Source organism: Panthera leo, chromosome B4 (genome assembly GCF_018350215.1).
Source record: "Panthera leo isolate Ple1 chromosome B4, P.leo_Ple1_pat1.1, whole genome shotgun sequence".
NCBI lineage: Eukaryota > Metazoa > Chordata > Mammalia > Carnivora > Felidae > Panthera > Panthera leo.
In genome coordinates this window covers 91,010,136-91,034,452 of record NC_056685.1, presented here as the reverse complement: position 1 = coordinate 91,034,452, position 24,317 = coordinate 91,010,136, and the positions used below count along the sequence as shown (strand labels likewise).

The 24,317-nt window shown below is 44.3% G+C and overlaps 1 protein-coding gene across 9 annotated transcripts in view; it reads left to right on the top strand.

Annotated features, from left to right (window-relative positions):
• Positions 1-23,859, top strand: part of GRIP1 (glutamate receptor interacting protein 1) — a 682,479-nt gene extending 658,620 nt beyond the window's left edge. For 8 of the 9 annotated variants that reach the window (XM_042947102.1, XM_042947098.1, XM_042947099.1 and 5 more), the window contains 3 exons: positions 3,290-3,523; positions 20,986-21,132; positions 23,094-23,859. In XM_042947102.1, the coding sequence (XP_042803036.1) occupies positions 3,290-3,523; positions 20,986-21,132; positions 23,094-23,321 (609 nt within the window). In that variant the 3' untranslated portion in view covers positions 23,322-23,859. The remainder of the gene's footprint in view (positions 1-3,289; positions 3,524-20,985; positions 21,133-23,093) is intronic. The other variant, XM_042947100.1, reaches the window with a different exon arrangement.
• The last annotated feature ends 458 nt before the right edge of the window (positions 23,860-24,317 follow it).

Sequence of the window (24,317 nt, the reverse complement as noted above, 5' to 3'; positions counted from 1 at the left end):
AAATTGGGTTTTCACTCATTTCACTCAATACTCTAGTCATTGTCCCCATTAGCTAGCAAATTGATTTATCTAATGAAAACAAACGTCTATGAGCATAGAAATTATGTTGCAAAAAATAAATAAATAAATAAATAAATAAATAAATAAATAAATAAATAAAAAAGAAATTATGTTGCAAAAGCCTATAAATATAAACTTTTTCTAACATAGCTTCAGGCAGGTGTGGCCCTTGAAATTATAAATGCAGAAAGGAAATGGGTTGAGTGTGTAAGCCAAAAGGAAGTTAAGGTCCTCAATGAGGAAGAATGATTGGCAAATCTAAAGAGTCTTCTTTATACTTTTATCAAAAAGAATATTCATTCACTAGTTTAAATGAACTCTGATCGTGTGATTGTAAATGTTACTGTGCAAAAAATATTATGGGAGCTAGTTCCCTGTGTATGAAATTTACATCCAGCATTAAAAGTTACAGCATATTATAACCATAATAAATGTAAAAGATTAGCTAACATGAAAAATGATTACAATTGAAATGGAAATGAAAATTATACTAGTCATTCTTCCCATTAGCTGGCAATAATTTATGTTCAACTTTAGCACTGAAAAATGTTAAAACAGAAGAAAAAATTTCAGACTAAGACTTAGGACAAGTTACTTAATCTCTTTTACCAGATATTTATTCTTCTGTAAAATAAGGGGATTATAATGACTAATGCTTATATGGCACTTAACACAGAACATAACACTTGGTAATTATTCAGTAGAAGTTATTATTTTTGCCATTGTTATTAATTAACAGTGCCATAACTATTTTCTGTTTAGTATAATATATGAAAAAATTTTAACTAGATATCAGATAGAAAACTCTTGAACATACCCCTCTAAGTTATATGTATCTCAGTTATCTCATTGAGAACTTGGGAGGTTATAAATTGTGCAAAATGGAAACAGGCAATAGATATTCTTGAAGTGAAAACAAATCCTAGATAACTTAAAATAATAATTTTTAAACTTTATTTTAGTTTTTATATTTGTACTTTAATTTTTATATTCCTTCATAGTAATTCAACTGAAGTCCACTTTAAACAAAGCAATCAAGCTGTGCTTTGGAAACTTGGTTCCATCAGAACTCCATTTAGATCAGTTTGGAACTTCCGTAGTGGCTTAAGGTTCAGCCAAGCAGAATTGTGATTAAGTATTTTACTTCCGACGTGTTTCCTACTGGTCCCCTGAAAAATGAATATAAAACATAGATGTTAACAAAGCAAATAATGTGTCTAAGTAGGTAAAAACAATAGAGGGGTGGTCAGCACAGCAAGAAAATAATCACTGGGTTCTGTCATCAACAGTAGACAAAAAAATGTTGTATGTGGGTTAAGTGCCATAAAATAAAGGATGTCCCATGACACCAACAAAGCTTTCAATTTTAAAAAGGGATTTAACTGAAATAAAGCAATAATATGGTTAATCCACATTTGTTTCAATATTAATCTCCGAAAAAGTCAATATTATATGCTTCAACCTAATACTTGACTGGGAAGCAATACAGCCTGGTGGTCAAGGATAAGGTTTCTAGAGTCAGAGTGTGAGGGCTATAATCCCAGACTCTTGGGCAACTTGCTCAATTTATCTGGGCATCCCTTTCCATAACTGAAATGGGGAAGTATGATGACTGTAATACCTATCAGAAACTTATCATAAATATTAAATGACATTCTACATACACATGTATATGGTATTACATGTGCTAACATGTTAAAGGTCAATGGCCAGTAAGGTTGTTTTTTTTTTTCTTTTTCAAAATTATCAGTAAGATAACTGATCCAGTCTGGATATCGATAACTGGTTGTGTTTTTTGTGTGTTTTTTTTGTTGTTGTTTTTTTACAAGAGTTGTAGATATACCTACATGTGCTCCAATACTGGGCTGCCATTCGAAGACCATGTTAGTGGTGCGTGTATAGTCGAACGCCAGGTGAATCTTAGAGTCACAAAATCTTAGGGAGATAACAAATGAAAGCTCTATCACTTGGCAGTGTTCCCTTCTAACCACCCATTTTAGACGGTGCCGTTGGCTCCATCTATGTGATGGAGCCCTACGTGACCTTGAGTAAGTCAGCCTCTTTGTGCCTCAGTTTCTGCACCTACAAATTAGGAGTAATAACAGTGTCTGTTCACAAAGTTGTTGTGAGGCTTAAATAGGGGAATACAAGGACTCAGCAAAGTACAGTTACTGTTAGCATTAGCGTTCACGTAAACCACCAGTCGCATTGTAGCCGGCACACGGCACGTGGGGCTTGCTCTTTTTCCCATGACTTCGGGCACGTTCACCAATGCTAGTTTACCACCATCCAGCCATCCTATCAAGGAGGACGGAGCTGGCTCCAGGCACAATTTTGAAATTTTGGCATTTCCGAACCATGAAAAATGAACATTCTCAACAGGACATTGGTTTCAAATGCTTAAGTAGTTTCACTTCTAAGATTCAGTCAATTTGGGATCTAATCTCGCCTTTCCTTGTGTATGAACATATTTGAAACTGAACAGACTTCCCTGTTCACCGGTAAAATCCAATCTAAGTTTCCCAGCTTTTGAGCAAAGGGTTGAGTCCGGTAGCACAATATAGGATCCCTCTTTAAACTCTCTGAGCATCTCACACAAAGGCCGTTTCTAAGAAAGGTTGACCCATGCTAAATACGCGGAGACCTCGCTGGTCTACACATTTCTGGGGCAGGTCACATGGCCCAAGGAGAGACCATATGCTATGGTAGGCAGGCGGCTTTGGGTAGAAGCCCTTGCCTTTGTATCAATAGCCCTGTTTCAGCCCATTGTTACCTCCAGGTGGAGCTACAGGCAGCATTGCAAATAGACGCCACCTGGTCCCGTTGAGAAATTCTTCGTCCATTTCTGTAAGATATATTGAAGCTGCTTCACGAATCCCATCTTTAGAGCCCACTCAGTGGAAAGTTAATGGCTAAAATGTAGTTTACAGTAAGCAAATGTTATCGCTTTTCAATTTGCCTCAAAACTGCCAGGAGTGGTATCTGATTAAATAAACTCAATGGCTTAAGTACTTAAATTGGATTTGAGATGTGCATTATAAATGGCACTTGCAAAGCATTTTGCCAGACTTTCATAGTTCAATTAGTACGTCCATTCTCCAGCCTTTGGTTATGCCCCGAAGAGACTGTATCTTGACTGGGCAGAAGGAGAGATGTGCTTACTGTTGAGCAACCGAACCCTTTTCTTAGTCCATGGCTTAATCGTGTCTGAAAATTGTCAATGCCACAGGCAACGATCATGTCGGGGAGCACGATGAGTTTGAATCATGAGGCCCCAACACCTCGCAGTCAGCTGGGGCGACAAGCCAGCTTCCAGGAACGGAGCAGCTCGCGGCCGCATTATAGCCAAACAACGCGGAGCAACACCCTGCCCTCCGACGTGGGCAGGAAGTCTGTCACCCTGAGGAAAATGAAACAAGAAATAAAGGAGATCATGTCCCCAACTCCTGTGGAGCTGCACAAGGTCAGGATGCTTTCTTCCCTCCCCTTGGTCACATTCAGTAGCCATTCGGCTGCGCGTGAGCACCCTGATGCAAGCATAATGATGACACTGTACTGTCGGCTCAGCCAGGGAGAGAAGCCAGAGCTTAAAGGCAGAGCATTAGAGATTCTGTGCTCAAAATGCGATCTTTGGGAGGGTATCCTGTAAAATCGGGAAAATTCGCTTTGGAGCAATGAATTTCCTAATGATGCATTTATGGCCAAAATCTTCTTGCAAAAGTTAGAGGCTCTCACATCCCCTGGAGTTGCGATGAATTGGTCTGTCATTCCAACTTCTTTGGAAATGGGAGAAGGATTTTCTTTAAAAAAAATTTTTTTTCGACGTGTATTTATTTTCAGAGAGAGAGCGTGCGCATGTGAGCAAGGTAGGGGCAGAGAGAGAAAGACACAGAATCCAAAGCAGGTTCCAGGCTCTGAGCTGTCAGCACATAGCCCGATGCGGGGCTCAAACTCATGGGCCGCAAAATCATGACCTGAGCCGTAGTCGGAAGCTTAACCAACTGAGCCACCCAGGTGCCCTATGGATTTTCTCTTTTATTTTTTTATTTTTTTTAATGTTTATTTATTTTTGAGACAGAGAGAGACAGAGCATGAGAAGGGGAGGGGCAGAGAGAGAGGGAGACACAGAATCCAAAGCAGCCTCCAGGCTCTGAGCTGTCAGCACAGAGCCCGACGAGGGGCTCGAACTCGTCAACTGCGAGATCGTGACCTGAGCCGAAGTCAGACACTGAACCGACTGAGCCACCCAGGCGCCCTGTGGATTTTCTAAGTATCATACACTCATAGCTTCATTAAAAATGAGCTTCAGGTGTAGTGTAGGAATGCTTACTCTTTAATTGCAGGCTTATCAGTAGAGGGTTATATTACGCAGAAGACATGAAGTTCTCTTCCAGACATAATTTAGATGTCTTTGGGTCAGGACAGGGCAAGGCCTCATATGTTCCGTCTCAGCCTGTGATGGTTGCCTCATTTGACTTCATGGAAGAAAGCCCACTATGGCACCCAGAGCTGAATTTGAGTTGCTGGCAGAGTTTAAGCAAGGCATATGTAAGAGACACTGTTTGCAGAACCCAGGGAAGGAGAGCAGTAGTAAGGAGGTGTCTCTGATTTTCTTTCGTAGAACTAACGCTTTATTTTTATTTAATACATAAAGATGTATAGACAATAATAATCTGTCCCACTTTTCTTGAGAACCAAGACCCTGTCTGCAGTCAATAACCTATTAACTAGAAATTAGTTGTTCGTCTTACCCAGAAAAACAAGTAAATGTTGGACTGAGAGGAGTTAACAGGCCAGACAGTCCCTTTTTCCGCTAAAGACGTCCATTTCCCCAAGCACCCTATAAAAGATATTTTATACGTTTTGGAGCTATTTACTTTGAAGCTGACAAAGGATGTGATGAAAGAGAGACATAGAATGGGAAGTTGAGTTCTGAACTTGGTGCTCCAATCCCCAGGTTGATTCATTTCCCACTCATTCACTCATTTCATACATGTACCGCGCATGCATTCACTTAACTAGTGTGACGCAAATCATCAGCAGGCACACGGTCTGATGGGGAGACAGTCTGGGAAACAGGGGGAAGATGGTGAGGTGAGTACAATGAGAGAGGCAAGACCAGGCTGCCTTGGGGGGGGGGGGGGGGCGGGGGCAGAGGGTGGACCCTCACCCACTACAGAAAGAGACAGGCAAGGCTTGTTAGAAGTAGGTGCCGATTCTTCAGGAAGGTGGAGGTTGAAGGAAGGAAGGAAGCTTGTGCAAAGGGATGTGAAAGATTGTGGTAAATGGAGGGAGTGGAAATACCCCGAAGTGATCAAAGCCTTGGCTTGGAGCCTTGTGCGTTAAGAGGAATTGCAGACGTACAGAAAAGCAGAGAAGTTTTGGATATTTTAGGGCGGGGACCCAGGTTAGCCCCATGCCACAATTTAGCTTGTGTGTCCAGCTACCCTGAATTGATGCGTCTGTTTGGTAGACACAGCCTTCACTGCCTGTCAAACGTCCTGATATGCTAATTGACAAACACCATTAGGAGGCTGTAAGGTCCCCTATGGTGGTTAAATAGCAGGAGCTATATAGTCTGTGCTCATTCAGCTGTACTAAGAAAAAGTTAGCCTAACCTGATTCCCTCAGGTGTCTTAAGAATCCTGCCTTCTCTTCTCAAAAGTTCTCCTGCCCAGGCAGAGAAGAGATTACGTGATAACCCATCCTCCTCCAGCCCCAAAGGGAAAAGATACCAACATGTATTGAGTTCCTATTATATGCGATACTCTGTATTTTTAGCCCTTACGATAGCCCTTCTGAGCAGATATTTATTATCCCCATCTACAGGATAGGGAAATAGCAAGTATAAAATAGACTCATTTTTCCTTCTAGAGCGAAGCACTTTCCTCAAAAGATTATTGATAGCGCACCCGTGCAAAGACCTGTCTCCCCATCCTTCCTGCACTGAAAGCATTTAGCAAAGATAATGACGATGAATGAGGTGTGCAAGTTGTTACCGCTGAGGTTTGAAACAAGTGACGATGCCGAAAATCGATCTTATTTTTTGAAAAGGCAGCATCCGCTTGCCAGCCCGATGAGTGGCAGTGTGTGGCCTATCGCTGGAACATCTGTGTGGCAGTGTGTGAACCTGGAGGCCACAGGATCACACACACGGATGGACCTTTTCCCCTCAGTGGTGGCAATAAGGGCATCGTCTGAATTGATCCCAAATAAAATAGGACTCTCGTAAGTGGATGGTGTGCTGGGCATTATAAGGCACACAAAAAGACGTAGTTAGGTGAAAAGGTAGCCAGGGAGGCTGCAGGCTGACCGTGGGGAATCTGGGAGCGGTGTATGCTCACAGCCCGGGTAGCCTTTATTTTTTAAGTGAGTTCGGTTATTCGTTAGGCCATCCAGTGTTTGCTGTTAAGTGCGTTCTCCAGTCTTGAAGTGCGTGAGAAGAAAAGCCGCTCAGCCCGTGGCTGTGCTTGTATGTTGTACGTGGGGTGTCCTTTGAACGCTGCGAGATTGCCTGACACCATGAAAAAGCGCAGTGACTTGTTGATGGGATTGAGTTATCCTCCCAGTGGGGGGCTGCCAGCCTGTACTAATCCTTTGTAAAAAAGAGAAAAGGCACTCTTTTGGGTGGTGGCCGTGGAATTAGAAAAACGTTCCTTCTTCAAGTTGAAGATAACCCCAAGCTGGATACACAGCTTGACAAGTGGAATGAGGGCTGGCTTTCAGTTCCCCGAGCCCCCTTGCTGGACTTTTCCAAATGGATCTGGTAAAGGAGTTCCCAAGGGGCGGCAAAGAGGAGAGCGAAGAGGCTGGACGAGGTACATGGCACGCCATCCTGAACGGGCTTGGCGTCATTTTCCGTCGCCATCTTTCTTGTGGCTGTTTGCTACTTGATGAAATCTGCGTCCTTGAGGACGGGTTACAGCTCTGGTTTCGTCCAAGCCAGCACCTACAAACCGATACTGTGTTCGCTAGGAGCTAGGTCAAGAGGATACGGATGAGTGAGCAAGTATCCATCCTCATTTCTGGGAAGAAAAAACATAAAGCAAAAACAGCTCCAACTCTGCATGGCGGGTTACTAACGTCACCTTCATACAGAGAGAAGACAGCGTGGGCTTATCTTCCAATTTCTTGGGTTTCAGCTTCTTTCCATTATTTGCCTATGATTTTCCAACCAGGCCTCCTTGTCGTTCCTTCTCTTCCTTCAGACCTCCAGAAAATCCTAAGCTCAGGTCAGGGTCAATATGGCTTTCTCTCATTTCACACCATCCGATATAGACATATCTCTTCCGGGTTTGACAAAGTCTTCCTTCAAGCTGTCTACATTCATTCCTCAGCCCCGTAAGCTAGTTGTCCTTCATGACATTTAGAACAAACATAAGAAATGCAGCCCCACTTCCTTTGTTGGCCGTGTGAATGGGGGAGGAAATTAGAGCTGACATGATGATTTGATATTTGGTACGGTGTGGGGGACAGTGAGAGGGGTCACAGGGAGATAATACTCAAGTCCCCTGAGGCCACTACCTCTCAGACTGTGTTGGCCGAGACGATCCGAAATACATTTGACTTCACGATTCAGGACGTGCATACATCCATGCTCATATAGGAATGAGTCCAAAACTTGACTGCACGGTTTACAGTAACATTTTCTGTTTTTTATTTTTTTTTCAAACGTACTCTCATATTAAGCCGATTGTGAAATTCATTGGAGTCTCAACCAAAAGTTTGCCTAAAAATTTTGGCCTAAAAAGTTTGGCCTAAAAGTCTCTGATGATCTTTACCATGATTACATGGGATGCTTGTTAAAGTTCAGTTTCCTAAACCCCACCCAGACTTACCCGGTCAGCACTTTCTGGGAGTACAGCCTATAAGAAGCTGCATTTTAGCAACCTCCTCAGTGGGTTCTTTTGCACCAGAAAGATTGAGAATCACTTCTTAAGGTTTTGCTACTGGAGGTGATTTCTCTGTTTCAGGGAGATCATTGTCAAGAGCTGGGTGGCAAGGTAAAAGGGAAATGAGGCTTCATCTTCAGCCCTAGCCCTAGCCTTCTGGGTTTTATCTTTAAAATGAATTCCGGTTTGTACTATATAGCTTACCACAGATTGATTCTCTTTGCAGATAAGGAGCCTGTGATCTTAGCTACGGTTCATTGATAGCCCTTTCCCTTCTGATGCTTAAATATCCTTTATGTCCACTTATTGTCTATTTCTGAGACAAATTCTAGCTTCACTTCTTTGCATACTTGAAAGCAAAAAGATTATTTTTCTGCAAAATAGAAAGTTACCCCACATTCAGAACATTTGGGCTCTTTTTTTTTTTTTTTTTAAGTCTATTTATTTGAGAGAGACAGAGACAGCAGAAGTGGGGAGGGGCAGAGAGGAAAGGAGACAGAGAATTGGAAACAGGATCCCTGCTGCCAGGGGCTTGAACTCACAAAACCATGAGGTCATGACCTGGACCAAAATCAAGAGTCAGACGCTTAACCGACTGAGCCAGCCAGGCGCCCCTGGACTTTTTAAAATTTTTAAAATTTTTTGGAAGTCCATTTCTTTATTTTGACAGAGAGGGAGAGCATGAGTGGGTGGGGCAGAGAGAGAGGGAGAGAGGATTTCAAGCAGGCTCCCCGCTGACACAGCACAGAGCCCGATGTGGGGCTCGAACTCACGAACTGTGAGAGCGTGACCTGAGCCAAAACCAAGAGTCGGACACTTAAGCGACTGAGCCATTCAGGCGCCCCATCCCTGCACTTTTTTTTTTTAATCATGATTGACATTTCCTTTGCCTTGTCGTTTGTGTTTTTAAATAAAATTGTATTCCTGAATTGTATGCAGCTATTTTGTATTTATCATCTTACGGAAAAGTTTTAAAAATACTTTTTCAGCATCTACTTTTATTTATGGCTGCTGGTGGCATGACCCTGGAACATTCAAGTCATCTGTCGGGAACCTCTTTATTTCTTACGGCCTTTGCCACCATCAACTTTTTTCCCAGCCCAAGTTCACTTTGCGTTTTCTGTATATCTGAATGTTTTCAGAGGGGATCTTTGTTTTTCTTGATATGATAAAGCTGTTTTTCCCCTTGTAAGGAGTGTCGTTTTCAGTGCCTAGTGGCAGCTGATTTTGCAATATTCTTCCTGAGTCAGGAAAAGAGGCTCAGCCCTAGGAGGTAATATGAAATGCAAAAACATATCTTATTCAGACACACGCCTCTTTCTTCACCAAATATTTGGAGTTGGTACTCAAGATGAAGTGAGTCCTCGTGGCAGGTGCAGACCTTCTCCAAATAGCTAGTATAGAATTGTCTTACTATGGAAGTCACTAGAAGCTAAAAATGACAAACCTTTTGCTTTTGTCTACCCCTCTTTGCTAGCTGCGGTTTCTGTTTCTCCAGGCAAGGGGTGATCTGTTAGAGAGAATACAGACTTCGTCGTCAGGCAGACCGAGGTTTGGTCACAGTCTGACAGTCATTAGCCATGTCACTTGTCTACACCTTAGTTTTCTCATTTAGCAAAGGAGGGGGCAGGATCCTGCTCAGGAAAGGAGCCTTCACAGATAGTGTTTTCCCTGAGGAAGCCACCATCATTCAGAGTCTTGCCTTAGCCATGCAATGTCAGTAACCCAGAAAATCAGATCTCCGCAGAGTCCCAGCCTGAAAAGAAGATTCAGCCGCTGCCTTAGAGCCCCCGAGAGGAGATGTAAACCAGAATGAGAATCTGTTTACAAAGACAAATGGATGAGTGTCTAGTTACTACTAGTCACTATCTCAGTCTGACAGACATATTCTCTCCCTGTAAAACCAGGGGCAGCTGATAATCAGAACACTGTTGGAGGGACGTGGATGTGTAGAATAAGGGTTGGAGGTTGCATTGTATGTTTTCAATGAGTAATGGCATTCAGCCCTGACAGTCCTCCAGAGGGATCATTCCCTCAGCTTTGTCTAAGTATTCTATGATACTTTTCAAAATGTCAAAAATGTAATTCTTTTTTTTGAGGATTTTGGGGTTATTTTTAAATTTTTTTTATGTTTATTTTTGAGAGAGAGAGAGACAGAGGTGAGTGGGAGAGGGGCAAAGAGAGAGCGAGACAGAATCCAAAGCAAGCTCCAGCCTCTGAGCTGTCAGCACAGAGCCCGACATGGGGCTCGAACTCATGAACCACAAGATCATGACCTGAGCAGCAGTCAGCTTAACCAACTGAGCCACCCAGGCATTTGGGTTTTTGTTTTTTTTTTTAAGTTTATTTATTTTGGAGAAAGAGAGAGAGAGCACACACGAGTGGGGGAGGGGCAGAGAGAGAGGAAGAGAGAATCCCAAGCAGGCTTCTCGCTGTCAGCTCAGATGTGGGGCTCAAACTCACAAAAGGTGAGATCATGACCTGAGCCACAACCAAGAGTCAGATGCTTAAATGACTGAGCCACCCAGGCACCCCATAAAAAACATAGTTTTTATAAAAATGATAGGCTCATCTCAAAAATGAACGTTTTTTTTTTTTTTTTTAACTCATTGATGAGTGGGACGACAAAGCTTTTTCAAAGGGGGATAAAGACACTTTCTGTATGTCTCAGTCAGTGTGGGAGGGGGAAGCAATAACGCTAGAATGAGATTTCCAAGTTAGGATTAAAGCCGCCCTGCGACTTATAGGGGGGGAAAAGCAGAGCCTTTAAGGTTATCTTTTCATTTGCAACCCTACGTGGCAGAGCCCATTCTGCATCTTACTGTTTTCCAGCAAGTTACCATCCGCCTTTGCAGAGTCTGAGCTCTGAGCCATAGAAATGTTAAGTCCAACAGACTGGCAGGCTTCCAGACTCAGATGACCCCCAGGCCTTCTCAGTGCTCCGATGTGCTTTATGTTATAGCTCCAACGTTAGTAGCTTCCCTTAAGTCTAACACTGGCCGAGGATCCTTCGTCTCTTCCTGATGTTTCTATGTCTCTCTGTCGTGATCAAATATGTTCATTTATAGGTTGTAAGATATTGTATTATCTATAGGATGTTCAGTTACGGATGGCGTAGCTCTCTGAGGGTCACTCTGTTCCCCTGATGTCCTGGTCCTTGGAGACAGGTCCCGCAGAACCTCTTCCTTCACCAGTGTTCTGTCCTCTTACTTGTCTGGCTATAGTAAGGATTACGCCGACAATGGTCTTGCCCGGGGCTCGTCTCTTTCTTTGCCTTAGACAGATAAGAGCTCTCGCCTTGTTCTGAGGAACTTTGTAGTGTCCGACTTCCTGAATGACAGTGAGCCTGGCCCTGAATTCCCGCAAGCCCAGAGGGTGAGCGGAAGGCATGCCTCCCGGCTAGAGATGCGGGTGGCCCTTGAAGCGAGGAGGCCCACAGAGACTTAAGGAGATTGGAGGTCAGTAGGTTACAGAGGGAAATGGGAAGGCTCAGCAGCTGGAGAAGAGCCAGGCCAGGGCAGACCTGGGAGCCAGAAAGCAGAGGCAGGAGCAGAGGGAGCAGGTGCGGACCAGGCTGTCCTGAGAAAAACCCTGGAACAGAGACTCTGCCAGCTGACTAACTTAGTGGTGGCGGCAGCAAGGGAAGAGGCTGGTGGCAGTGTTGCTGGGTGAACTGGGGAGACCCTGTGCCCTGGGGCCTCGGCTCAGTTCATCCCAAAGATGTCGCTGAAGGTTCTTAGTCCCCTTATGGGAAAGAATTCAAGGATAGACACACAACATAGTGGACACACACAGCACAAGCAGGAACGTTTATTAAAGTGGAAGTATACTCTTGAGATGTGAGATTGGGCAAATGAGAGAAAGAGAGAGAGAGATGTGCACCCTGGGGTTTGGGTTTTCTGTCTTTTCTTGACAGTTGTCAACAAGGAGGTGGAACACTCATTACTTGGGGAGGAGATGCAGGATTTCGAGCCTCTTCTTCCTTACTTGGTCAGGGGTTTCCTGTCGTGACACCCGCCATCTTAGGCCTTTCTGGTTTGATCCAGCTTCCTGCCAGGACAGGATAGCTGGGCCGGCCTTTCTCATTGCCGGCCTCCAGGCATCCTGTTAGAACCGAACTGACTGCCTACCCTGACAACAGAGCCCATGACAACAGGTGACCAAGGTGCCCATGGCTTGGTCTGATCTCCCAGAGAATTTGGAGACTGATCTGGCTCTTTTCCCTTTGATGTGGCATGAAGTGATGGAGGTGAAGTTGCTCTGACATGAACTGGGAAAGCAGCACATAAATCCATCTCAGATCTTAAAAACTGTGATGCTCTCCTTGGTTAGGACTCCCTTCTCCAAGGGCCAAGTCAGCCCTGACGTGCTCATACTTAGAGCCAGAATCCAAGCTACGGAATCTCTTGTTGTCGAGCCCCTACTTCCCAAGCCTGTGGTGCCACACACTTGCCAGGAAGCAGCAGGAGGCAGTGTTTGAAGCAACTGTCCCTTTCTCTCCCCTGCCAAGGAGGATCCCCAGACGGGGCAGCAGCTGTCTTTCCTGACCCAGTTTGTCTTGAAGCCCAGTCTGAGTGGCATAAACTGAAATCGCTTCCTCCTGGGCTGGAAGAATGCAGTCGGGAGGCCATACCTTTGTTTCTTCCAGCCTCACAAGTAGTCATAAGATTATCCTCCAAGCCAGCATTACTTGAATTATCGGGTTTAAAGGCAGAGAGCTACGCCAGTAATGTCTGCAAGAATAAACCCAACTGCCTGGTGATTTATGGGCAAAGGAGTACAATCTCTGTGAAGTAGGTGTCGATTTGGCCCTTAAGGCCATCAGGCAAGGGGCTGAATGATAGGAAGCCTGCCAGGGCTTCAGAAGTGCTTGACTTGCTCAAGATAGCAGACACAATGGCCCTTAAAACCCAAGTGGGGAGAATTGCCTCTGCCCGCTTAAAGACTTCCACATGTGTCAAAACCGAAACCAGAAACAGTAGGTTTCTAATCTTTGCCTTGAGGACATTGTTCAGACATGTGAATAGACTTGCTTAGAAATAAAAAAACAAGGCCCAAGTTGAATTGTGGTGAACCCTTCTGCCTCCTGTTAAAGCTTCTGTTCTCGGGAGGATCAGAAACAATCTCAGCATGTGCGGACGAATAGTTAAGATTGAACTGAGCTTTGTAAAACCACGTTCTGGCCCGGAGTTATATTTCAACGTTTTTTATTTATTTTTGGGACAGAGAGAGACAGAGCATGAACGGGGGAGGGGCAGAGAGAGAGGGAGACACAGAATCGGAAACAGGCTCCAGGCTCCGAGCCATCAGCCCAGAGCCTGACGCGGGGCTCGAACTCACAGACCGCGAGATCGTGACCTGGCTGAAGTCGGACGCTTAACCGACTGCGCCACCCAGGTGCCCCCCGGAGTTATATTTCAAGAGGCTCTTTGGCCCTTTTAGGACAGAAAAGTGTAGCCTGGTGTTCATAGTCCAGGTTCCCCGGCTGCATCCTGGGGGTCAGCACAGAATAGAGACGCCACAAGAAAACTTCGTTCCCAGGAGCCAGAGGGGAACATGAAGAGCTCAAGGAGCAGAAGTTCAGGCAGATGTTCATGGAAAGCCACGGAGGGGCTCTGATGAAAAGAAATACAGCAGACATGATAAATTATTCATCTTTCGCTTGTTGGGCGGTTGGAAATGGATAAAGGCTGCCTGACCAGCTAGATTATATGTCCGGGGCGGGGGGGGGGGGGGGGGGCGGGGGGGGTGGGAATCATGATTTAATGGAAGGAACACGGCAAATGAGGTCAGATATTCAAGTACTGAATCCCAGAGCTTATGCATTGTAACTGGACAGGTACGTCCATCAACTTCTTGAAGATCAGTGTTCTCATTAGCAGGAAGGGAATAATTCTGCTACACAAGATTGCTAGGCGTTCAAAAGCAATCTTATGTAAGAAAGTGCCTGCGTAAGGAATTCATCTGTGGCAAAATAAAAAAAAAGGGGTGGGGGGACTGAAACCTTGGAATCCTTAGAATTCTTTTTGGACGGGAAATAGATCAGAAGTAACCACCACCAGTCTCCATGCCAGCAGGAGGGAGGCAGCTACGTGGCACAATTTATTGTTGCTGCTTTGAGAGCAGCCGGCTGTGCTCCCCATTTTTGTGAATTATTGATTCCTGGAATCTTCTCCTTTGTGTCACTTTAAAATAATTTCATTTTTGGTATTGGCTATCTCCATGAGAACCATAGAGTTAGCTCTTAAAATCCCTTTTCCTCTAAACTTAGGTAATCATTCTAGCGAAACAGATTAGTTTCAACTTTTTTCTTTTCAGATTAGTTTCAATTTTAAACCATTGGTTTGCCTCTTATCTTGAAGAGTTTTCCATCAAGTCTGAGGCTCAGAAAAACCAAGTCTCTTGGCCAACAACTCTGACCTTAAAGTTAATGAGCTAATCTGTTAACCTGCTCCGGTTGACATCCAACTCGAATATTTTGGTTAATGTATTACTCCTGACTGGTGTTGGCATTATTTGGTGCCCCTCCCAGGTTCTGGCTATGGAGCTGACATCCAAGAATCACAGGCCAACTGAGCAATGAAGAACTTCACTGTTATTCTAGGCCACACCAAATGCTGCCCCCAACGCAAGAATACTGGTCCATGTGTTGGAAAACATGCCTTAGACCTAAGACAGAAGTGGGCTTCTCCATGTCCATTGCATGTATAGGCTTTGCAACCCTCACATCTGGGTGCACCTCAAGAGTGTGGCTGGGCCTGCAGAGCAGATGCCCCACTACCCATCCAGCAAGAAGCACAGGGTCTCCAGGACCCTCACCCACACCAAGCTATAAGTGGAGCAGAAAGAACTAGGATGCACTGCCCTCTAGGAGTCGTGGGGACGTCCCTCCCTAGGAGCACTACTTGTCACATGGTGGGAACATGACTAGAAACAAAGGGGCAAAAGGATACAAAATCCCACAGACAAGGCACAGACAAAGCCAAAGAGAGGCACAGAAGCAGGGACCTTGAATAAAGAGGATCATCTACTAAGAAGCAGGGCCCAAAGAATGGCAGAATATCACCAGTCCTATTAGCCATCTGCTTTCTCCTCCTCATTCTCATCCACGTCCTCCTCCTCCTCCTCCTCCTCCTTGTCTTTGGCCTTCTGCCCCCATTCCTCCTCTTCCTTCCTCTGATAAAGGAGCATGAGGATGGGAGGAAAGGAGCTAGAATATAAAAATGTTTCCTCCAGTCAAGTCACCTTGGAGGAGTGGCTGATTCCAGATTGGGAACAGGAAATATTCATGATGAGTCATGATATCTTGGAGCCAGAAAACAAAGAAGTTACCAAAACAAATGGGTCATGTCAAAAGGACATCGAAGTCAACATGAAAGAGTCCCCTTAGCCAAAGATGAGAGCGTTTGAGCACCCAAAAGAGTAATGATGAAATTAATTGAAATCCATTTATCTATATATAAACCCAGAGGTTCACAGGGATACTTTACTTACCAGAAGTCATCCCCCCCACAAAAAAAAAAAAAAAAAAAAAAAAAAAAAACCTTTTTGGGACACCACTGGAAGTGTTTAGTGTACCAATTCCCTACACTAAAAATGAAAGCATTAGAATTCATTCAGCCTTTCTGGTACGAGCTGCACTTCAGGGTAACCAAACAGCACTAACTGATGAAAGGAGACTTCTTTACAAAAGAATTCTAGCTGGAGCACCTGAGTAGCTCAGTCAGCTAAGCGTCTGACTTTCGGTTCAGGTCCTGATCTCATGAGTTCGAGCCCACGTGGGACCATCTGCTGTCAGCACAGAGCCTGCTTCAGAACCTCTCTCTCTCTCTCTCTCTCTCTCTCCCTTCCTCTCTCCCCCTCCCCTGCTCATGCTCACTGTCTTTCTCTCTCTCAAAAAAAAAAAAAAAAAAGAAAGAAAAAGAATTCTAGCTAACAAATATGGAAGCTATTATAGGATTAGAAAAAGAGCATCACTCTGAAGCCCCTAATGAAGTTAATTGATTCAGACAGTGGTCACCATCGGTCAAAATTTACATTTAAAGAGAGGTTGATGGGAAGCCTTACAGTGGAGGAATGAAGCTGTCCCCACCTGGACACGCGCCCCCCCGCCCCCGAAAGTGGGACGAGTAGACATTGAATGACGTGACATCATAGGAAGCACACCCTTCCCCACAAAGCTGACCCTGACTCCAATCAAGGATCCCGAGGTAACTTCCATTTACAGGGAAATGGGCTCTAGAAGAGTGCACTGAAGGACAAAAGGTGCTGTTCCCACAGTAAGGGAGCAGCAGGGGGCATGTTCCAGATGAGAGGACACATAAGACACCTTACATTCCGGTGTAGACCTTGTTGGGATCCTGATTTGAACAAACTGACTCTAAAAACCACTTTTGAGACAATGAGGGGAATTTTGTCACAGACTAGGTATTGGAGTGTGTCAAGGAATAAGGGTAGTTTGTGAATGAATTAATGACCTTGAGGTTATGTAAAAAGAATGATCATGTCCTCCCCCCCCCCCCCCCCCCCCCGAGATTCATCCTGAGGTATGTAGGAGTGAAATGACTTAAGGATTGGCATTCACCTTAAAATAATCCCCCAAAGAAGGAAAAAGAAGGGTGGATGAAGCAAGTGTGGCCTGCCCTGAAGGGTTGTAGGATCCGAGTGATGAGTCTATGAGGATTCATTGTTCTAGCCTCTCTACTCTTGAATCTGAAATTTTTTTGTTAAAAAATAGCTTTCTCCTAACTCAACTTATGGTGGTAATGATTTTGCAATATATGTACGCGAAGTCCCTTAACTTATACAGAGCTGGATGTCAATTATATCTCCACAAAACTGGGAATTAAAAAAGTTTTTTAATACCGTTCTCCAATAACTCCCCTCCCCACCTTAGGAAAGGGGCAGACCTCACCTGAACATGGCCTGAGGCCAATCATAATTATAGAGGGGCCTAGGGGCCCTGGGTGGCTCGGTCTGTGAACCACCCTGCTCTTGGTTTCAGCTCAGGTCATGATCTCACGGTTTCGTGTGAGTTCGAACTCATGTGAGTTCGAGCCCCACATCTGGCTCCACGCTGACATTGCAGAGCCTGCTTGGGATTCTCTCTCTCCCTCTCTTTTTCTGCCCCTCCTCTGTTCACTTTCTCTCTCTTTCTCAAAATAAATAAACTGTAAATTAAAAAAAAAAATTATAGAGAGGCCTAAAAATTCTTCTTTGTAATGAGTATTCATTAAACAACCACACGCTAGCTAAGGAGATAGTGTACCTTGAAAAGATCTCAGCTTCGCAGTCAGAACCTCTTGGGTTTGAACTACTTCTCTGTGTTGCTCGCTATTTTACTGTGGACACGTTTCTAACTCTCTGAGCTTGAATTCAATTCCCCGTCTGTATGGTCTTCTCCACAGACATGGTAGAGTCAGTAACATCCTGTTTGCTTTTCAATCTGCTCATTCAAGGCTCAGGCTTCATCTCTTATTAGCAAGAAGTCTGGTATTTCCTGCTGGAGGACGCTCCATCCTCCCTGCCCTGCCCAAGAATGGGGGGGCTTCCTTAGCCCTTAGGGCAGGCCTGGCTTCAACGTCAGAGGTTGTCTCACCTCTCACGTCCACACGGTGTCGCCATTGAGCTTCATCCTGCCCTGGCCCCAGCCATCTAGCCACCCAGCCACCCTGCAGCTGCAGCTTTGAGAATTCCCAGCAGAGCCCTGGGGCGGGAGAGGGAGCGGGGAGGACGGCTTGGATTAAATGCCTCTTAGTTCATGCGCACAGCACCTCTTGGCCAGTTTTGACTGGCTTCCATAGTCAACCCCTCCGTATGTCAGAACCAGTCCTTTCATTTATTTGACGAAACACTAACCCTACTATGTGGCAGACACCGTATTAGGGGTTTGGGATATATCAGTGAACAAAAAACAGATTCTTTCCCCCACTCGGTGAGCTTGATGGGCGTGGGGGAGGGTGAATCTTCCATATTCTCTCCAAGGCCACCTGAGCCCGGGTCACCAACAAAGACTTCTCCTCACCTCCTAATGAGCTTTGGTCTGGAGGGAACTTTCTCACTCGTGTAGAGACCTACTTCTCCCTGTGCATCATCAGGGTGCACGTCAGATGGGGGCTGGATTTTACTAAGCTACGCACACGCATGTAGTCACACACACACACACACACACACACACACCTTCCATAGTGCAGTAAGTCTTTCTACTTTTATACCTGTACAACTAACTGAGTGCCATGAAAGTGATCCTTCCTTGGGAGTCAAGTCATTTCAGATTTTAAAACTTCATATACACTACCTCATTTAAAACTAAGACTCCTGGGGCATCTGGGTGGCTCAGTCGGTTGAGCATCCAACTCTTGATTTTGGCTCAGGTCTTAATCCCAGGGTCATGGGATTGAGCCCTGCGTCGGGCTCCATGCTGAACGTGGAGCCTGCTTGGGATTCTCTCTCTCTCGGTCCCTCCACCACTCGCACTCTCTCTCTAAAAAATTTAAAGATAAGTAAATAAATAAAAAACCTGAGACCCTTACCCATCTCTAAGGATTGTTATGAGGATTAAATCAGATATCTTCACTGGTGATAAACTCAAGAAGGCTATGTTTTGCTCACTGCTGTATCTTTTTTATTGTTTAAGTGCTGTGCCCTTAGTCCTTAAAACAGTGCCTGGCACATAGTAGGGTGCATGCATGCACACGCGCACACACACACACACACACACACACACACATACATTCACATGCACACAATGATAGAATGAGCCTGCAAAGGCTATCATTCCATTAAACTTTGGTTCCCTCGATTGTTTTCCAAACATGTGATAGCCCCTCTTGTGTGTGGAGTACCACGTGGAGCAATTCTAATGTGCACAGGAATCACCAGGGATCTGCAGGTGCCAGTTCGCTGGGGCTGAGATTCTGCATTTGGAACATGCTCCTGAGAGGTGTGGATGCTTCCGTTCTGGAACTCACTTCAAAGCGCATTTTTTTTTTCTCTCTCTCTTAAAGCAAAGTTGCAACAAAATCCTTCCAGTGTACTTGTAGGAAAGAGCCAGGTAGGGGTAGAATGTTTATATATCTTAATTCATAGGATCGAGGTAAGATGCCATCTATTATGAAACTCACCTGATTTCAGAGAGTTAAATATATATATATATATATATATATAGAGAGAGAGAGAGAGAGAGGTAAGTTATATATATATATATATATATATATATATATGCCTATATATATATATATATATATGCCTATATATATATATATATATATATATATATATATGCCTATCTTAGAATCTATGAAATAAGGCATATGCAGTGTCTGGAATCAGACAGACAGGGTCCTGCTATTCATTACCTTTGTGACCTTGGGAGAATTACTTAACCTCTATAAAACTGAATTTCCTCACCTCTGATATGGCAATAACCATGAGGGCTGTCTGGTGAATAGTACTGACTCAGCCAGCTTGATATGTTAGCGCTCTGCCCAGTGAAGTAAAAAAACACAAACACCACTTTTTGTAGTTCTTTCAATATTCTCTACTGCTCTGAAGTAGATTTATTTACTTATTAATTTATTTCTCTGAAATAAATTAAGTGGGTATAAAAAATAGACCTGTGTCGTCTTTACTTTTTGCCCCGTACAGCTCTGAATTTTCTACTGTTTTACAGACACATATTCATGTATTACTTGCATGAAAACAAAAGACAAGAAAACATTTTTTAAAAATAATTAGCATAAGACAGAAAGCCCAGATCACTGCTTGAAGAGTGCATCAGTTTGTATGGAGGGCATCGGGCAAATCTTAGCGGTATCAGTGGCCAGCTTAAAACATTAGGTGAGCCCAAAGTGCTCAGTATGTCACCTGGCAGGGTCCAGGACAGCATGTGCTCAGTAAATGTTACGCATAAATGTGCTTGCCTCTGGAAGGCAGCCTCCTCTCTCGTTCACCGCTGTTTCCCAGCACCCAGCACCATGTTTAGAACATCATAGAGACTCAGTACACATTTGGTGAAATGTATGAATGACTGGATGAATGTATGAACCTCAGAGTAACTCTTGCAGGTGGTCAGATGGGAGGCATGAGGATCATGGGAAGCTTTAACCGACAGGTGGCTGCAGGTGCAGAGGGAACCAGTGAGGCCCCTAGCTGAGAAGGGGCAGTGCCTGGAGTTGCTAAAACCAAAGCCTGGTTGCTCTTCAGGCTGGACCCCAGAATGTGTCAGTTACAAGAAAACTTTCAGGTCTTTTAACTCATTTTTGCTCTCAGTATGGACGTTCTGATTGGGCTACCATACCATTGGCGTCCATGGAGCTTGCTCAAAGGAAAATGATATACTGAGCGCTTACCTGGCACAGCATTGGACTCGGTGGGCAGGAAGGAAAGGCCTTTGGCTTGGTCCTGATATCCAGCAGCTGCAAAGGCTGCTACTGGCTACCCCCAACACCCGGGTGCTGCTCCAGGAAAATAGAGAAGTCAGCCTGCCCTGGGAAAATGCTCACCTAGACCCATCCGAGGACTGTGATTAACAACAACGACGACAACAAAAAGACCAGGACTCTCCAGTAGTTCCCTTCTCCTTCCTTTTCAGTTCTGAGTGGGACTTTACAGATTCCAAGGATGTTCTTGGAGAAGGGGAAAGCAGCAGGGGGATGGGGAGCTGCCTAATGCATTACAAATCTATGATGCTACTGAGTAAATTTGTTTGACAGATTGTCAGACAATTGTGGCACGAGAAGTTTCACAAACAAAAGTCTCCAGGGGCACCTGGGTGGCTTGGTCGGGTAGGCGTCCGACTTTGGCTCAGGTCATGATCTCACGCTCTGTGAGTTCGAGGCCCACGTCGGGCTCTGTGCTGACAGCTCAGAGCCTGGAGCCTGTTTCAGATTCTGTGTCTCCCTCTCTCTCTGCCCCTCCCCTGTTCATGCTCTCTCTCTGTCTCAAAAATAAATAAACGTTAAAAAAAATATTTAAAGAAAACAAAAGTCTCCAGCCAAGCTAAATGTCCCCTTCACATTTTCTCACTTTGCAGGTGACCTTGTACAAGAGCTCCGATGTGGAAGATTTTGGGTTCAGCGTAGCAGATGGCTTGCTGGAGAAAGGAGTATATGTCAAAAACATTCGCCCAGCTGGGCCAGGAGACCTTGGTGGCTTAAAACCCTATGACCGACTCTTACAGGTAAGACCTCAGGTGAAATTCTAATTTAACTTTCCAAAGTCTTACCTGACCGATGCCTACCCATCTTTCTTTGCCTCAACACTAGATTGGGGCCCCTCCTGTATGGGATAAAAACCTTTCCCTTTGGTAAAATTTACCAGTCATTGAAATTGGTTCCCTGTGTATATTCCCCAGCAGCTTAGAAACAGCTTGAGAACAGAGCTGGTACATTACTCTCCCATATCCCGGTATACAATACACGATATCTCAGCATCTCACACAATTATCTGAAAGCAAGAAGCCAAACCTTGTTTACCGAGTGGAATACCATCATGGTCATGTATAGTTTCAGTGAGCTAAGCAAATTCCTGACTTGACGTACACTTGTTAGGAATAGCATTTTGTAGGAAGAAGAGAGGGTTGACATCAGTCTTGAAAGTGTATCTAACTGGAATGAGTCTGGCACCAAAGAGCTGACTTTCAAAGCATGAGGCTATACTGATCGGTTGGCCTTCAGACACGCGTTCACCAGAGCAAGTTGTCGTTGATCAATTACGGTTTTAAAACCAGTTCTGGCGATCGTTGTTACCATAGCAATGGAACAATTAGTCTTATGCTGGCAGGATGGGACACTTTTATTTTCCACAGATACTCTAATATTTGTTGAAAGAATAACTGTGGTTACTTAACTTCTATGTGGCTCTTCCTAATGTATAAATTGGGGCTGCACTGTACCTGCTTTCATGGAAGTTGAGGCTACAAAGGTAGACTGGGTTCAGACTGTGAAGGGCCTTGAACGCCACGGTAAATCTCTTGGACTTTGCTCTCAAGCATATTAATTTCTTAAGCAGAAAAGTGACATAATTTGTTAATTTAGAAAGACAACGGAATAATACCATACGTGGATTGGTGTAGAATGGGGAAGGGGAAGACCACAGGGAAGGAGACGAGGTAGGTGTGGGTCAGATACCTCTATCTGACCTGAGACCTTAATGCCTTCAGTACTTCCGGGTAGAGCAGTCTGGGAGGCAACTGGCAGTTTGGACTTGTTGCTCCGAAGAGATGTCAGAGCCAGATTTAGGAGATTAGGTTACTGAAGGCATGGGTTTGGATGAAGTGACCTCTGGTGGGCTTATAGTAAGAAAGAGAACAGAATCAAGGAGAGAATCCTAAGAAAAACTAATGTAAAGGACAGGAAGAAATAAAGGTAGGCGAGAACTGAAATCAAGTTAAAATGGATCCAAACAAACTGGTGTCATAGAGAGCCAAGGAAGGAGAGTTTTAGGGATGTGTGGCTGTCAGGCACAGCCAGTGCTAAAGGCCAAAGCAGATGAGACCTGGAAACACCGTATCTGTATTAGACAGTTGGGGTCATTTGTACACTGTGTCAGGTTCCAGATGTGACAAGATTGAGAATGGAAAGTCAAAGAGTGGAAGCAGGCATGTAGATGGTTTAGAAACCCTTGCCGATGAAGAACAAGGAGAAATAAAAGAAGATGAGTACATGCAAAAGCTGAGGAGGGGATGGGCTCACTTCTGAGAGGTAGTTCAACATCACGGCCAAGAACACAGCTCTGGGGTCAGCCAGACTGCCTGGGATCACATCCTATCTGGACCGCTTACCAAGTGCTGATCTAAGGCAAATCTCTGAACCACTCTGTGCCTCACCTACCTCATCTGGAAATTATAGGGATAATGTTCGGCACTAGGACCACATGCCATGTGCGAGGCAATCTGCTCAGCGTGGGGATGTTGGGACATGTCCCTGTTCCAAGCTCTCAAGGGCCTTACAATTTAATAGCAACGAGTAAGTCAGCCAATGACCACCTTCTAGGGTGGTCAGAGAAAGGATAGACCTCTCTGCATACAGGGCTCACTTAAGCATCAGCAGACACCTGTTAACATGGCAAGTGTTACTCTGGGTTTTGAGAATTATCTCAGACTATGACAATAATTCAAAGTGGCTCTTCTTGATTTTTCAGGTTAATCACGTCCGAACGAGAGACTTTGACTGCTGTCTTGTTGTGCCCCTCATAGCAGAATCTGGTAATAAGCTGGACTTGGTTATTAGTAGAAACCCACTGGCCTCACAGAAGTCTATAGAACAGACTCTACCAGGAGGAGAATGGAGTGAACAGAACAGCGCTTTTTTCCAACAGCCTAGTCATGGTAGTAATTTGGAGATACGAGAACCCACTAACACATTATAGCAACGCTTTTTATAAAGCAGGACAAAAGACAATATCTACATGGTGCTAAAATATCCCTTTCAGATTTCTGTGGCATTTAAAGCACAGATAATCACGTGGCATTAACCGCAAGCACAGGGGTCTTTTAAATCTCTCTCATGGCTCATGTTCACTTCCCCTTTCAAGTTGAAGAGGTTTCTTTCTTGGTGACCACTATGGTATATGGCAGCCAATTCCCTGCTGAGCCCAATGGTAGAGAAAAAGCAAAGCAGACAGGCTACCCCTCCCCCCAGTTAACATCAGAGGAAATTTTTTACAAGGTCATCTTCCAATCACTTTTTAAAAAGAGAAATGTCTGTTCAAAACTGTTCTCTATGACAATTTCCTTAATTCACTTTGAAATCAGTTTTCTTACCGTGAAGTCGTTAATGTTAAGAACTTGACCAAGTCTTTCCACAAAGCTGGCTCTCCTAGGGGAACTTGAGTTTGAGATGTGGCCGGGGACTGCTGCCATGGGAGGGGTACAGGTGTAACATTAAAGTTCTCTTAAAACGTTTCAGCGATGATGCACGTAGGAGACCATAATAGGTGGTGGTAAATGTTTTGCCCCAATATAGGAATGATCTTAACTAAGATGTATGCTATTCCCTATGCAACAAACTAACAAACAGGATATGTCTTGTGACCTGTTTTTTTGTTTTTGTTTTTGTTTTTTTTTAAGGACACATTTTTAATAGCTGCAAATCTCTGATAATGAATTAGAGTGCTTAGGAACACTGAGAATGAGTTATCTTATTTTTAAAATTCAGGACTAAGAACTTAAGAGAGAATGAAGAGTCTATTACAATGAGGTTTATCTTAATGATAGGCAAATCAAACTCATCTTGCTTGACATGTTTGGAAAACTGTTTATAGAGGGGTGTACAGGACACGTACTTTAAAATGACACTGGACTATCTTTTGTTCTGAGCCATGCCACTTCTCGAAATTGTAAATACATCTTTCACAAAATGCATT